The sequence below is a fragment of the Nerophis ophidion genome, linkage group LG14 (assembly GCF_033978795.1).
Source record: "Nerophis ophidion isolate RoL-2023_Sa linkage group LG14, RoL_Noph_v1.0, whole genome shotgun sequence".
Lineage (NCBI taxonomy): Eukaryota > Metazoa > Chordata > Actinopteri > Syngnathiformes > Syngnathidae > Nerophis > Nerophis ophidion.
In genome coordinates, this window is record NC_084624.1 from 3,527,829 (window position 1) to 3,543,563 (window position 15,735).

Genomic DNA, 15,735 nt, shown 5'->3' on the forward strand with positions numbered 1-15,735 from the left:
CGGCTTTTCACACACACAAGTGAATGCAATGCACACTTGGTCAACAGCCATACCAGTCACACTGAGGGTGGCCATATAAACAATAATAATAATAATAATGGATTAGATTTATATCGCGCTTTTCTATTGTTAGATACTCAAAGCGCTCACAGAGAAGTGGGAACCCATCATTCATTCACATCGAGTGGTGGTAAGCTACCTTTGTAGCCACAGCTGCCCTGGGGTAGACTGACGGAAGCGTGGCTGCCAGTTTGTGCCTACGGCCCCTCCGACCACCACCAATCATTCATCCATCATTCATTCACCAGTGTGAGCGGCACTGGGGGCAAGGGTGAAGTGTCTTGCCCAAGGACACAACGGCAGCGATTTGGATGTCAGTAGGTGGGAAGCGAACCTGCAACCTTCAGGTTTCTGGCATGGCTGCTCTACCCACTACGCCATGCCGCCCAGGCAACAAACAAGGTTAACACTGTTACAAATATGCGCCACAGTGTGAACCCACACCAAACAAGAATGACAATCACATTTCGGGAGAGCATCCGCACCGTAACACAACATAAACACAACAGAACAAATACCCAGAACCCCTTGCAGCACTAACTCTTCCGGGACACTACAAAATACCCCCAACCACCTAAACCCCGCCCACCTCAACCTCCTCATGCTCTCCAATGGAGAGTATGTCCCAAATTCCAAGCTGCTGTTTTGAGGCATGTTCAAAAAAATTATGCACTTTGTGACTTCAATAATAAATATGGCAGTGCCAAGTTGGCATTTTTTTCCATAACATGAGTTGATTTATTTTGGAAAACCTTGTTACATTGTTTAATGCATCCAGCGGGGCATCACAACAAAATTAGGCACAATAATGTGTTAATTCCACAACTGTATATATCTGTATCTTTTGATATTGGTATCAATAATTAAGAGTTGGACAATATCGGAATATCAGCAAATAAACCTCTAATCTTAAATTATCTATGAAACTGGAAAAAACACGAGAGATTTATTTGACCACAACGAGGCAGTAAATCCCACCTGTAAGCATTAATGTTCTAGTGCAGTGAAGTGAAGTGAATTATATTTACATAGTGCTTTTCTGTAGTGACTCAAAGCGCTTTACATAGTGAAACCCAGTATCTAAGTTACATATTTAAAGCAGTGTGGGTGGCACTGGGAGCAGGTGGGTAAAGTGTCTTGCCCAAGGACACGACAGCAGTGACTAGGATGGTGGATCGAACCTGGAACCCTCAACTTGCTGGCAGGGACACTCTACCAACCAAGTTATACCGCCCCTATTCTATAGAAAATACAACTTCCTGACGGTTTTTAGTGATTACTAAGAGGATCTAGATGTTTAAAACTCAAAGACTAACTTAAGTCACCAAACTAATGATTTTCATTTCTGTTCTTGTCGCAACCGGGAACTAAACTTCTATCTTTTAAGTGGTCTTGCTTGTCACCTGTGGATTATGCAATATATTGTACTTTAAAGGCCTACTGAAATGAGATGTTCTTATTTAAACGGGGATAGCAGGTCCATTCTACGTGTCATACTTCATCATTTCGCGATATTGCCATATTTTTGCTGAAAGGATTTAGTAGAGAACATCCACGATAAAGTTGGCAACTTTTGGTCGCTAATAAAAAAGCCTTGCCTGTACCGGAAGTAGCAGACGATGTACGTGTGACGTCACGGGTTGTGGAGCTCCTCACATCTGAACATTGTTTACAATCATGGCCACCAGCAGCAAGAGCGATTCGAGCCGACAAAGCGACAATTTCCCTATTAATTTGAGCGAGGATGAAAGATTTGTGGATGAGGAAAGTGAGAGTGAAGGACGAGAAAAAAAAAAAAAGACAGGGCAGTGGGATCGATTCAGATGTTATTAGACACATTTACTAGGATAATTCTGGAAAATCCCTTATCTGCTTATTGTGTTACTAGTGTTGTAGTGAGATTATACTGTCGTACCTGAATTTCGGAGTGGTGTGGTGACCGCCAGTGTCTCCGAGGGAAGCCACAGAGGAGGCAAGAGAGTCGCAGCTGCCTCTTTTTACACGAGAAACGACGCAAGCTCCGCTCATGTCTACGGGGGGCGGCATGGTGTAGTGGGTAGAGCGGCCGTGCCAGATACCTGAGGGTTGCAGGTTCGCTCCCCACTTATTGACATCCAAATCGCTGCTGTTGTGTCCTTGGGCAGGACTCTTCACCCTTGCCTCCGGTGCCGCTCACACTGGTGAATGATTGATGAATGAATGATAGGTGGTGGTCGGAGGCGCAAACTGGCAGCCACGCTTCCGTCAGTCCATCCCAGGGCAGCTGTGGCTACAGATGTAGCTTACCACCACCATGTGTCATGCCCTCGCGGTAACAGTTCGAGATGCTACCTCAGTAGAAGCATTTAAGTCTCACCTTAAAACTCATCTGTATACTCTAGCCTTTAAATAGACCTCCTATTTAGACCAGTTGATCTGCCGCTTCTTTTCTTTCTCCTATGTCCCCCCCTCCCTTGTGGAGGGGGTCCGGTCCGATGACCATGGATGAAGTACTGGCTGTCCAGAGTCGAGACCCAGGATGGACCGCTCATCGGGACCCAGGATGGACCGCTCGCCTGTGTATCGCTTGGGGACATATCTACGCTGCTGATCTGCCTCCGCTTGAGATGGTTTCCTGTGGACGGGACTCTCGCTGCTGTCTTGGATCCGCTTTGAACTGAACTCTCGCGGCTGTGTTGGAGCCAGTATGGATTGAACTTTCACAGTATCATGTTAGACCCGCTCGACATCCATTGCTTTCGGTCCCCTAGACGGGGGGTTGCCCACATCTGAGGTCCTCTCCAAGGTTTCTCATAGTCAGCATTGTCACTGGCGTCCCACTGGATGTGAATTCTCCCTGCCCACTGGGTGTGAGTTTTCCTTGCCCTTTTGTGGGTTCTTCCGAGGATGTTGTAGTCGTAATGATTTGTGCAGTCCTTTGAGACATTTGTGATTTGGGGCTATATAAATAAACATTGATTGATTGATTGATGTGTGAATGAATGATGGGTTCCCACTTCTCTGTGAGCGCTTTGAGTATCTAATAATAGAAAAGCGCGATATAAATCTAATCCATTATTATTATTATTATTATTATTATTATAAGAGCCGACTTATTAGCACAATCTTCTCACAAAAAACCTGCCGGTGGACATGTGGTCAGGAACCATGTTCGCTTGACCGCTCTGTTCCATAGTAAAGCTTCACCTTGGGGAATGTAAACAAGGAAACACCGGCTGTGTTTGTGTTGCTAAAGGCAGCTGCAATACACCGCTTCCCACCTACAGCTTTCTTCTTTGATGTCTCCATTATTCATTGAACAAATTGCAAAAAATTCAGTAACACAGATGTCCAGAATACTGTGTAATTATGCGATTAAAGCAGACTACTTATAGCTGGGATCGGGCTGGAAAAAAATGTCCGCTACAATCTGAGACGTCACGCACACACGTCATCATACCGACATTTTCAACAGGATACTTTGCGCGAAATTTAAAATTGCAATTTAGTAAACTAAAGCGGGCGTATTGTCATGTGTTGCAATGTTAATATTTCATCATTGATATATAAACTATCAGACTGCGTGGTCGCTAGTAGTGGCTTTCAGTAGGCCTTTAAAGTGTCATGTTTGAATGCCTGAGCTCCTCTGATAGAAGAAAGAAAACAACGGGCATAAAAGGTACAAAGTATGATGCTCACGTCTGTATTCTGCGCCCAGCCGCAGCATAAGACGGATAGGAAAAACTTTGGCCCAAGGAGTCTCCCATTTCTGGATGAGGACTCCAAAGAGGAAGGGCGGGTTGGGCAGAAGAAGATCTTGCAGCGACTGGAAAGAAGGGCTGATGTAGAGGAAGCCGCCGTGCTCCTTGCTGCCCAGGAAGCTCTGCGTGAAGAAGGAGTGGCTCAAGTGGCCCAGCACGTTGCCTGACCACAAACACAATCATTTAAAGCCAGGCTGTGAACCGCAGCGCCTGATGAGGTCTTACCGCCGAGGGCCTCCTGGTAGAGGTGCACGAAGTGGGTGAAGATGTCCTTAGGGAAGGTCTTCTCATCAGGGAGACACTGGAGAAGGATCACCACCTCCGCCTGGCCCACGGCGTGCATGCCCTTTGTCGTCACGTACCAGCACTTCCTGTTGACGTCTGTGAAGAAGAGTACGAAAACATCTCAATTAGAGATGTCCGATAATATCGGATTGACGATATTATCGGCCGATAAATGCTTTAAAATGTACTATCCGAATCGGTTTCAAAAAGTAAAATATTTGACTTTTCAAAACGCCGCTGTACGGCGTGGTACACGGATGTAGGGAGAAGTACAGGGTGGCAATAAACCTTAAAGGCACTGCTTTTGCATGCTGGCCCAATCACATAATAGCTGCGGCTTTTCACAAACAAGTGAATGCAACGCATACTTGGTCAACGGCCATACAGGTCACACTGAGGGTGGCCGTATAAACAACTTTAACATTGTTACAAATATGCACAACACTGTGAACCCACAAAAAGCAAGAATGACAAACACATTTCGGGAGAACATCCGCACCGTAACACAACAAACACAACAGAACAAATACCCAGAACCCCTTGCAGCACTAACTCTTCCCGGACGCAGGGGTCGGGAACCTTTTTGGCTGAGAGAGCCAAAAAGCCAAATATTTTAAAATATATTTCCATAAGAGGCATATAATATTTTTTTTAACACTGAACACAACTAAAGACGTGCATTTTTAAGTAAAACCAACATTTCCAGAGTATAATATGTCTCTTATTCTTTGTAATAATATTGTTATTCTGAAGCTAACTGTGGAGGGGGCGTGGCCTTTGGGCCTGCAGCGACAGGTGCGTAGATGGCCCACCTGGGCCTTGTTATCTAATCACCTGTCGCTCTGTTATAAGCAGCAGCCAAAACAATATTGTAACCCTGAAACAGGCTCTCGTGTCGGTGCTTGGTGGTCTGAAGAACCCCCAGGAGGGCAAGCTCCACACTAACCAATAATAAATAAATAACTTCTGACCATTAACGCAACTTCTTGAACAGGTGCGGTAGAAAACAGATGGATAGATTAAAAATGCATGAGAATGTTTAATATTTTGAACATTATTTTTAACACTGTGATTACCAGTGGAATTACTCATTACTTATCGTGTTAAGCAACGTCAGCTCAGATTTATCTGAGAGCCAGATGCAGTCATCAAAAGAGCCACATCTGGCTCTAGAGCCATAGGTTCCCTACCCCTGGCATAGAGCATGTCCCAAATTCCTAGCTACTCTTTTGAGGCATCCATCCCATTTTCTACCGCTTATTCCCGCTGGTAATTATCTCAGCTACAATCAGGCGGAAGGCTGCTGTACACTCTGGACAAGTCGCCACCTCATCGCAGAGAACATCCGCACCAAAACACAACATAAACACAACAGAACAAATACCCAGAACCCCTTGCAGCACTAACTCTTCCGGGACGCTACAATTTACACCCCTCGCTAGGCCCTACCCGCCCACCTCAACCTCCTCATGCTCTCTCAGGGAGAGCATGTCCCAAATTCCAAGCTGCTGTTTTGAGGCATGTTAAAAAACAAAATGCACTTTGTGCGGGCTTCACGGTGGCAGAGGGTTTAGTGCGTCTGCCTCACAATACGAAGGTCCTGCAGTCCTGGGTTCAATCCCATGCTCGGGATCTTTCTGTGTGGAGTCTGCATGTTCTCCCTGTGACTGCGTGGGTTCCCTCCGGGTACTGGATGGATGGATGGACTTCAGTAATAAATATGTCAGTGCCATGTTGGCATTTTTTTTCTAGAACTTGAGTTGATTTTTTTGGGGAAAACCTTGTTACATTGTTTAATGCATCCATCCATCCATCCATCCATCCATTTCCTACCGCTTATTTCCTTTGGGTTCGCGGGGGGCGCTGGTGCCTATCTCAGCTACAATCGGGCAGAAAGTGGGGTACAACCTGGACAAGTCGCCACCTCATCACAGGGCCAACACAGATAGACAGACAACATTCACACACTAGGGACCATTTAGTGTTGCCAATCAACCTATCCCCAGGTGCATGTCTTTGGAGGTGGGAGGGGCCTATCCCCAGGTGCATGACTTTGGAGGCGGGAGGAAGCCGGAGTACCCGGAGGGAACCCACGCAGTCACGGGGAGAACATGCAAACTCCACACAGAAAGATCCCGAGCCCGGGATTGAACCCAGGACTACTCAGGACCTTTGTATTGTGAGGCAGACGCTAGAGATGCGCGGATAGGCAATTATATCATCCGCAACTGCGTCACTAAAGTCGTCATCCACCCGCCGTCCACCCGAACCAACATTTTATCAGAAACGGATCCGCCTGTCACCCGCCCGCTGAAATACATCTGAGGTTGGCCACCTTTACCACTCACAGAGTCGTCTAAATCCGTTTCACAGAGTAACGAAGACAATTAGAGCCGCTGACGTTCTCACGTTAATCCAATGGCGTTCATCCTGATGACAAGAATATGGGCGTGCTGTGAAGCCGTTGCCTTTAACATCTTCAACAACATGTACAAGCCGATTGTTAGTCCGGCAACATGTTGTGTGCAGCTCCCGCAATCACATGTACAAGATTGAAAGGCATACTGGGTGACACAAAGTACACTGATGGTTGTGATATAAACAACTTTAACACTTACTAATATGCGCCACGCTGTGAAGCCACACCAAACAAGATTGACAAACACATTTCGGGAGAACATCCTCACAGTAACACAACAAACGCAACACAACAAATACCCAGAATCCTTTGTATCCGTGACAATTACTGAATATATTTTACACCCCCACGCCCCCAACCCCGCCCACCTTACCGACGCACGAGATGGGGGGTGGCGGGGTTTGCTGCTAGCGGGGTGTATAAAATAGTCAGGAATTGTCATGGATACAAAGGATTCTGGGTATTTGTTGTGTTGCGTTTATGTTGTGTTACTGGGAGGATGTCTTCCCGAAATGTGTTTGTCAATCTTGTATTGTGGCCCATATTAGTAAGAGTGTTAAAGTTGTTAATATCACAACCATTAGTGTACTCTATGTCACCCAGTATGCCTTGCAGTCGTGTGGGTGTTGCTGCGGAAGCCACACACAACATGTTGTTGGACTGACAAGCAGGTCAAACATGCTGTAGAGGGCGACAATGTCAATGACTTCATAGCACGCCCTAATACTTATTATCTGGGTGACTGCCTGTAGTCATTCTAGAGAATATTAGCGTCTCCTATTGTCTTCTTCGCTTTGTGACACTGGTCTTAAATGGCTCTTTGAATGGCAAAGTATACCGATCCCAGAACCATGCACAGTATATCAAATATTTCCGGATGATTCAACCGCCACCCGCCCAAATCTAATTAAAATCTACTTTTTCGTCATGTCACCCGCCCGACCCGCGGTTTATCCGCAGATGAGACCGCAAACCGTGCATCTCTAACAGACGCACTAAACCCTCTCCCACCGTGTTTAATGCATCACAACAAAATTAGGCATAATAATGTGTTAATTCCACGACTGTATACATCGGTATTGGTTGATATCGGAATTGGTAATTAAGAGTTAGACAATATCGGAATATCGGATATCGGCAAAAAAGCCATTATCGGACATCTCTAATCTCAATGGCTTATTTTAGAGAGAGTATGCCAACAAGGCGTTGACTCACAATTGACAAGCTTGACCATGGCCAGCAGATTGGCGTTGAGGACAAAGACCAGGGGGTCCGGGCCTCCCTCATCCAGCTGCTGCATGAGGACCATCGCCGACGGCCTCTCCTCCACTGCATAGTCTGAACGTGAAGAGGACAAAAGGGAGCAGAGAGGTCAGTGGAGCCTGGTGGAAGAAAGTGTGTGCAGGACCATCTGTGAGAATTCCATTAGACAAAAAAAAAATCGGGAGAGGCGACAGTTGGTCCCAATACTTTTGTCCATACAGTGAGCATACATCATGACAGTATGGCGGTGAACATTTAAGCACATGAGCACACGTGCGGCACCGATGTGCAATATGGAGGACGCAGAGGCAGGATGGTGAGGATGGGGGCAAGCACCTGTGATGTGGCCTCCCGTACCTCCTTTGACTCCGGTGGAGATGAGGATGGGAGGGAGCCCGTCCTCCGGGATCAGGCTCAGGGCGCTGCCCACGGGGCTGCCCTGGGGGCCCACGGGAGCCGGAGCTGCCTGTGGGCAGGGAGACAGAAGTGTGTGTGAAATGTGCACAAAAGGTTAATAAACACAGCGAGGAGAGCCTTTGGGCAAATAAGTGACAGTAGCTTCTAGAGAGCTGAGCTTAGTCATACAGCTAATGCTAATTCTGCCCTGGCTCTTTAGTGCCACTCAGCTTACGAGACACTTATTCCAGGAACCCTATGCGACTTATTTTAACACATGAAGCTGTGTGTGCACGTGTACCTCGACAGACTCCAATCCGGAGGTTTTGCTTGCATAAGTCGTGACGGCTAGTGACCTGGAGGAAGGAGGTTTGGGGGACTCTGCAGTGTCCCCGTTAGTGAGAACGCCATCAGCACACAAGACTCTCATTTGCTCCTGTGTCATGGATGCTGCAGTGGAATAAGACAGGCATGCGTTGTTTAGTCAAGATTTAGTGAGCATGTATGTGCAGTAGGGCTGGGCGATACATCCAATATACTCCATATTTGTGTGATATAGAAAATGACTATATCGTGATATTCGAGGATACGTTCTCACGCAGTTGCTTTTAGCTGCGGGCATTACACTTCATGTGTTTCCCACTCTTTCTTGTCTCTCCTTCGCGCAGAAACAAAACTATCGCACATTCTTACATACAGTGGGGCAAAAAAGTATTTAGTCAGCCAGCGATTGTGCAAGTTCTCCCACTTCAAATGATGACAGAGGTACACTTCAACTGTGAGAGGCAGAATGTGAAAAAAAAATATACAGGAATTCACATTGTGGGAATTTTAAAGAATTTATTTGTAAATTATGGTGGAAAATAAGTATTTGGTCAAGCATTCAAAGCTCTCACTGATGGAAGGAGGTTTTGGCTCAAAATCTCAGGATACATGGCCCCATTCATTCTTTCCTTAACACGGATCAATCGTCCTGTCCCCTTAGCAGAAAAACAGCCCCTAATCATGATGTTTCCACCCCCATGCTTCACAGTAGGTATGGTGATCTTGGGATGCAACTCAGTATTCTTCTTCCTCCAAACACCACTAGTTGAGTTTATACCAAAAAGTTCTATTTTGGTATCATCTGACCACATGACATTTTCCCAATCCTTTGCTGTATCATCCATGTATCCATTTTGGTATAAACTCAACTGGTGGTGTTTGGAGGAAGAAGAATACTGAGTTGCATCCCAAGAACACCATACCTACTGTGAAGCATGGGGGTGGAAACATCATGCTTTGGGGCTGTTTTTCTGCTAAGGGGACAGGACGATTGATCCGTGTTAAGGAAAGAATGAATGGGGCCATGTATCGTGAGATTTTGAGCCAAAACCTCCTTCCATCAGTGAGCGCTTTGAATGGTTGAACAAATGCTTATTTTACACCATCATTTACAAATAAATTCTTTAAAATTCCTACAATGTGAATTCCTGGATTTTTTTGTCACATTCTGTCTCTCACAGTTGAAGTGTACCTATGATGAAAATGACAGACCTCTGTCATCATTTGAAGTGGGAGAACTTGCACAATCGCTGGCTGACTAAATACTTTTTTGCCCCACTGTACGTCACATACTGTCGCGCATGCAACGTCATACGCCCTCACGGAGCAGACAGGTAGCAGGATGGGTAACATTAGCTGTGATGCTAGCAGAGTGGTGCGAGTGGTAATATGTGAAAAATAAGATGTAAATCTGGTAACAAATGAAGGAAGAATCATTAATTCCCAAGAAAAACAGCACGGGGTCCATCGTCTGGCGGTGGTTTGACTTCAAGCGGGAAGATGTTGAACAGACAATAATATGTCAAGTATGCGGCAAAAGCGTTGCTACAAATAGTATCATTACTGCTAATTTGTAGCATCATTTGAAAAGTCACCCTCTAGAGCAGGCTTGGGCAATTATTTACATAAAAATACTAATACAAAACCTCAAAATAATAATTGGAAGCTAAAAACTTTATGACAGACCGCCTTAAAAAACGAATTATTATTTTAAATTTTTTTACTGAATGAGACACCCAGAATATACATGAAAATAAAGAAAGTGGGATTTACAATATTTACTATGAATGATAAAATACTGAATATTGACAACATATTTTACAATCAACCGAAACGCAACCAAAATGAAACAAACAGTGAAAAAAACCCCACCTACAATCTGAGATACCTCACAGTGACCATAGTAACTAATTAAATGACCATAGTTAACTAGTATATGATGCAGATTCCAACCATTGAAAAACTTAGTATAGTTGAAGACTTCCGGTCATTAGAAAACATGAGTGCACATCATAATGGCAGCTTCACTTTCCACCTTAAACATCTAAAACAATTATTTGGGAATGACCGGCGGGCCAGATTGAAAAGATCAACTGGCCGCATGTGGCCCCCGGGCCTTAATTTGCCCAGGACTGCGCTAGAGAATGAAGATTTCTTGAAACTCCGCATGTCAACATCTCCGTTCGGTGCCACACCCACAAAATGCCGAAGCAACCATTTCCAGATCAACACCGTATGAAAAAAAATAGTCAACAACAGAAGGAGATAACGTCTGCAGGAACCTACCACATAGTGAAGGACATATACTATTTGCAGCTCATTTTTATTTGATAGTTATTGAAATATCTTGTGTGACATCATGCACAAAAGTGCACTTTATTTGTTTTAAACTATTGTAGTGGCGTTCTGTACAAAAAGTGCATTTTAATTTAGTGTTGTTTTGATATGTCATCTTAGTGACATCATGCACAAAAGTGCACTCATAGTTTGTTTTAAAATGTCTCTGACAATCTTGCACTTTCTGTTTTGGAAATGACATGAATGTTTGTGCCACTGCTTAATAACTGTTTAATAAATACACGTTTAGTTGTGATTTCCCTCTCTGCATGAAAGTTTAAAAGTAGCATGTATTAATGCAGTATGAAGAAGAATGTTTGAGTGTAGACACATAGAATCATCATACTGCTGTGATTATATGCATCAAGTGTTCATTCAAGGCTAAGGCTAAATATGGAGATATATATGGTGTATCGTGATATGGTCTAAAAATATCGAAATATTAACAAAAGGCCATATCGCCCAGCCCTGATGTGCAGTAAACTTTTTCTACCTGAGGAGGCGCCATTAAGACCATAACATCTTAAACTCCCAACTGCTAGCTTTACAGCTACAGACAAGCTAAAAATAATATAAAGTTTTATGAGGCTTTCAAGTATTTTTCTATTTGGGAAAATAATTGTTCTTTTATTCAATCTTATATCTTCATTTAACTAGAAATGTAAAACATTTTATCAGGCAGAGTATGAATCTTAAAAGTTCTGTTTAATCGTATATTTGCGTTCTCTGATGATAGACAATGTTACAAAGCCTCATTAAAAAAGCACACAGGCTTGTTTATCAATGGCATCCATCCACATAAAGGGCAGAATGCGTGAAGGTCATACCCTCGTTGCCAGGTGGCTTGAGGACCCCCACGGGCACCATTACGGTGGGAGGTGGCGAGCTGAGAACTCCGGAGGCCTGAGCCTGCTGCAGAGGGGGAATGGTGGAGCAGTACTCGGCTGGGTTGTTGGGGTTGGGACTATGGTTGCTGACGGCGACCTGCGACTCTGACGTCGGAGCTGGCGAAGGTACAGAATGCATTTACTCAAAAGAACAATGGGGCCCCGTTCAGGAACAAGAACAAAAAGGTTCTTAAATCCCTTTTAAGAGGATTAGGACATTCTGACATTTTTCTTAACACAGGCCACCCTGTACATACTGTAAATACTTGTGTGGTATACTTTAGGTTTACCTTGTTTATTATTTGTATCATTAGTATATATTGTATTTTATTATTATTAACATATTAAGTTATAATCTGTTTGAGCTAAAAAGAAGCCTGGGAAAACTGCATACCTTTAGGCAGCTACAACCCTAGCCTAACCCCCTCCGCCCACCACATACAACCTCCCCAGATTGTAAATAATCAAGTGTAAATAATCAAATGTATATACTTGGTCTTTTGCTTTCTGAGCTCACTATGTTCACTGCTCGCTGTACATATGCTTCGAAGTGAGACCTACACTGTTATGTCCCTTTTTCAGATGATATATCTGTTGATGACTGACATATGCTGATAGACACCCAACCTAACACCCTCCCAGCATGCCACCCCCCGGATTGTAAATAATGTAAATAATTCAAAGTACAGTGGGGCAAAAAGGTATTTAGTCAGCCAGCGATTGTGCAAGTTCTCCCACTTCAAATGATGACAGAGGTCTGTCATTTTCATCATAGGTACACTTCAACTGTGAGAGACAGAATGTGGAAAAAATCCAGGAATTCATATGTAGGAATTTTAAAGAATTTATTTGTAAAGTAAGTATTTGGTCAAGCATTCAAAGCTCTCACTGATGGAAGGAGTTTTTGGCTCAAAATCTCAGGATACATGGCCCCATTCATTCTTTCCTTAACACGGATCAATCGTCCGGTCCCCTTAGCAGAAAAACAGCCCCAAAGCATGATGTTTCCACCCCCATGCTTCACAGTAGGTATGGTGTTCTTGGGATGCAACTCAGTATTCTTCTTCCTCCAAACACCACCAGTTGAGTTTATACCAAAAAGTTCTATTTTGGTTTCATCTGACCACATGACATTCTCCCAATCCTCTGCTGTGTCATCCATGTATCCATTTTGGTATAAACTCAACTCCTCGTGTTTGGAGGAAGCAGAATACTGAGTTGCATCCCAAGAACACCATACCTACTGTGAAGCATGGGGGTGGAAACCTCTTGTGGTCAGATGAAACCAAAATAGAACTTTATTTTAACCCTTTTTTTTACTTTAAAATCTATTGACAATTTTACACAGTACAATTTAAAGGATAACTTGTTTTGTATGTCGAGCTCATAATTTAAGTATTTGTATTTTAACAAGTAATATTCTTGGAATGTGTGATAGAATATTTTTTGTTGTATTATCAGATAGTATTAAAGTTTAAAAGATAGGCAATTGCATGCAACACATGTATTTTTTAAGAATACATCCGCAAGAAAAGATAAAAGTACTTTATTGACACATTATTTCCAAGCTTTTGCAGGCCATATAAAATTTGGTGGGCCAAATATGATCTCATTTATATATACAGGTAGTCTTGGCAGACCTGGTGCAACCTCTGGGGCAGCATAGCTCGGTTGGTAGAGTGGCCGTGCCAGCAACTTGAAGGTTGTAGGTTCGATTCCCGCTTCCGCCATCCTAGTCACTGCCGTTGTATCCTTGGGCAAGGCACTTTACCCACCTGCTCCCAGTGCCACCCACACTGGTTTAAATGTAACTTCAATATTGGGTTTCACTATGTAATGCGCTTTGAGTCACTAGATCAAAGCGCTATATAAATATAATTCACTTCACTTCACTATTCTTTTTGTTTTTCTTAGGATTTGCTAAGTCACTGACACCAACAGTTGGTAGTTCTGTCATGAAAAACAAGCTGGTAACTTCAAGAACCTTCTTCTGGGCACTTTTTGGGCCCAAAAAAAGCTTATTATGGATTTTCAGGAAACCCCGAGCCTGGCACCTTCAACAACATCAATCAATGTTTACTTATATAGCTCTAAATCACGAGTGTCTCAAAGGGCTGCACAAGCCACATTGACATCCTCGGCTCAGATCCCACATCAGGGCAAGAAAAAACTCAACCCAATGTGATGGGATGTTTAACATGGATGTTCAACCTCTAAAAGCTTAGTGGCCACATGTGTGGACAGCACCTTTTAACTCGTATTTCCAAAATTGTGTACACTACAGAATTGGGGTCTAATGGCCGCTTATGTGGACACTTATACTGCCATCTGGTGGTGTCCGGAGAGTATAACATACAATGGAATTTGGGGGAAAAAAGTGTAAAAATAAAAATTATCATGAAGTACACGTTTGTTACTTATGGACTAAGAACACAATATAAAAATATGTTTTTTAGTTTTATTCTAAATAGGATTCAATAAGCCCAAATAGCAAAGAGAAATAAAAAAAGAATGTAAACAAACAGCTTGGCTCACCACTGGTTAGGGCAGAATGGCAGGTGACGCAGACGCGAGCCTCCTTCTTGTCCATGTAGACCAGCTTGCATTTCAGGCTGCAGCAGGTCCCACAGAACACCTGCAGTCATGCAGAAACAGAACCGGTTAGTTGTATTTTTGAATTTTTTTTACTAATCCAGTATTGGATGATATTTCATTGTGCAGGTGTGCATCATGCCAAACAAACAATTAGAGATGTCCGATAATGGCTTTTTTGCCGATATCCGATATTGTCCAACTCTTAATTACCGATATATACAGTCGTGGAATTAAAACATTATTATGCCTAATTTAGTTGTGATGCCCCGCTGGATGCATTAAACAATGTAACAAGGTTTTCCAAAATCAATCAACTCAAATCACGGAAAAAAATGCCAACATGGCACTGCCATATTTATTATTGAAGTCACAAAGTGAATTATTTTTTTTAAACATGCCTCAAAACAGCAGCTTGGAATTTGGGACATGCTCTCCCTGAGAGAGCATGAGGAGGTTGAGGTGGGCGGGATTGGGGGTTGAGGGAGAAAGGGGTTTAGCGGGGGTGTATATTGTAGCGTCCCGGAAGAGTTAGTGCTGCAAGGGGTTCTGGATGTGTTTGTCATTCTGGTTTGGTGTGGGTTCACAGTATGGCGCATATTTTTAACAATGTTAACGGTGTTCATACGGCCACCCCCAGTGTGACCTGTATGGCTGTTGACCAAGTATAATTTGCATTCACTTGTGTGTGTGAAAATCCGTAGCGGCATAGCTCGGTTGGTAGAAAGTTCAATCCATAATGGATCCAACACAGCAGCGAGAGTCCAGTCCAAAGCGGATGCAACACAGCAGCGAGAATCCAGTCCAAAGCGGATCCAACACAGCAGTGAGAGTCCCGTCCAGAGCGGAGCCAGCAGGAAACCATCCCAATCGGAGGCGGATCAGCATCGAATCATCCAAAAGAGGGCACTTTAAGTACCCGGACGCTATAGCTCGGTTGATAGACTGGCCGTGCCAGCAACTTGAGGGTTCCAGGTTCGATCCCCGCTTCTGCCATCCTATTCACTGCTGTTGTGTCCTTGGGCAAGACACTTTATCCACCTGCTCCCAGTGCCACCCACACTGGTTTAAATGTAACTTAGATATTGGGTTTCACTATGTAAAGCGCTTTGAGTCACTAGAGAAAAGCGCTATATAAATATAATTCACTAATTCACAATATGTGATTGGGCCGGCACGCAAAGGCAGTGCCTTTAAGGTTTATTGGCGCTCTGTAATTCTCTATAGGTCCGTTTTAAAAAGTCATGAATTTTACTTTTTGAAACCGATACTGATAATTTTGAAACAGATACCGATAATTTCCGATATTACATTTTAAAGCATTTATCGGCCAATAATATCGGCAGTCCGATATTATCAGACATCCCTACAAACAATGAATAAGTCATTACAGATGGTGTCTGGCAGTTTATTAGGGTCAAATATGTGGCAC

The 15,735-nt window shown here is 43.6% G+C and overlaps 1 protein-coding gene across 4 annotated transcripts in view; it reads right to left on the reverse strand.

Annotated features, from left to right (window-relative positions):
- Positions 1-15,735, reverse strand: part of zfyve9a (zinc finger, FYVE domain containing 9a) — a 63,196-nt gene that overhangs the window by 16,005 nt on the left and 31,456 nt on the right. For 3 of the 4 annotated variants that reach the window (XM_061919624.1, XM_061919623.1, XM_061919622.1), the window contains 7 exons: positions 14,247-14,346; positions 11,652-11,828; positions 8,465-8,613; positions 8,104-8,233; positions 7,720-7,842; positions 4,026-4,181; positions 3,739-3,963 (listed from right to left, as the gene is read on the reverse strand). In XM_061919624.1, coding sequence (XP_061775608.1) covers positions 3,739-3,963; positions 4,026-4,181; positions 7,720-7,842; positions 8,104-8,233; positions 8,465-8,613; positions 11,652-11,828; positions 14,247-14,346 — 1,060 coding nt within the window. The remainder of the gene's footprint in view (positions 1-3,738; positions 3,964-4,025; positions 4,182-7,719; positions 7,843-8,103; positions 8,234-8,464; positions 8,614-11,651; positions 11,829-14,246; positions 14,347-15,735) is intronic. The other variant, XM_061919625.1, reaches the window with a different exon arrangement.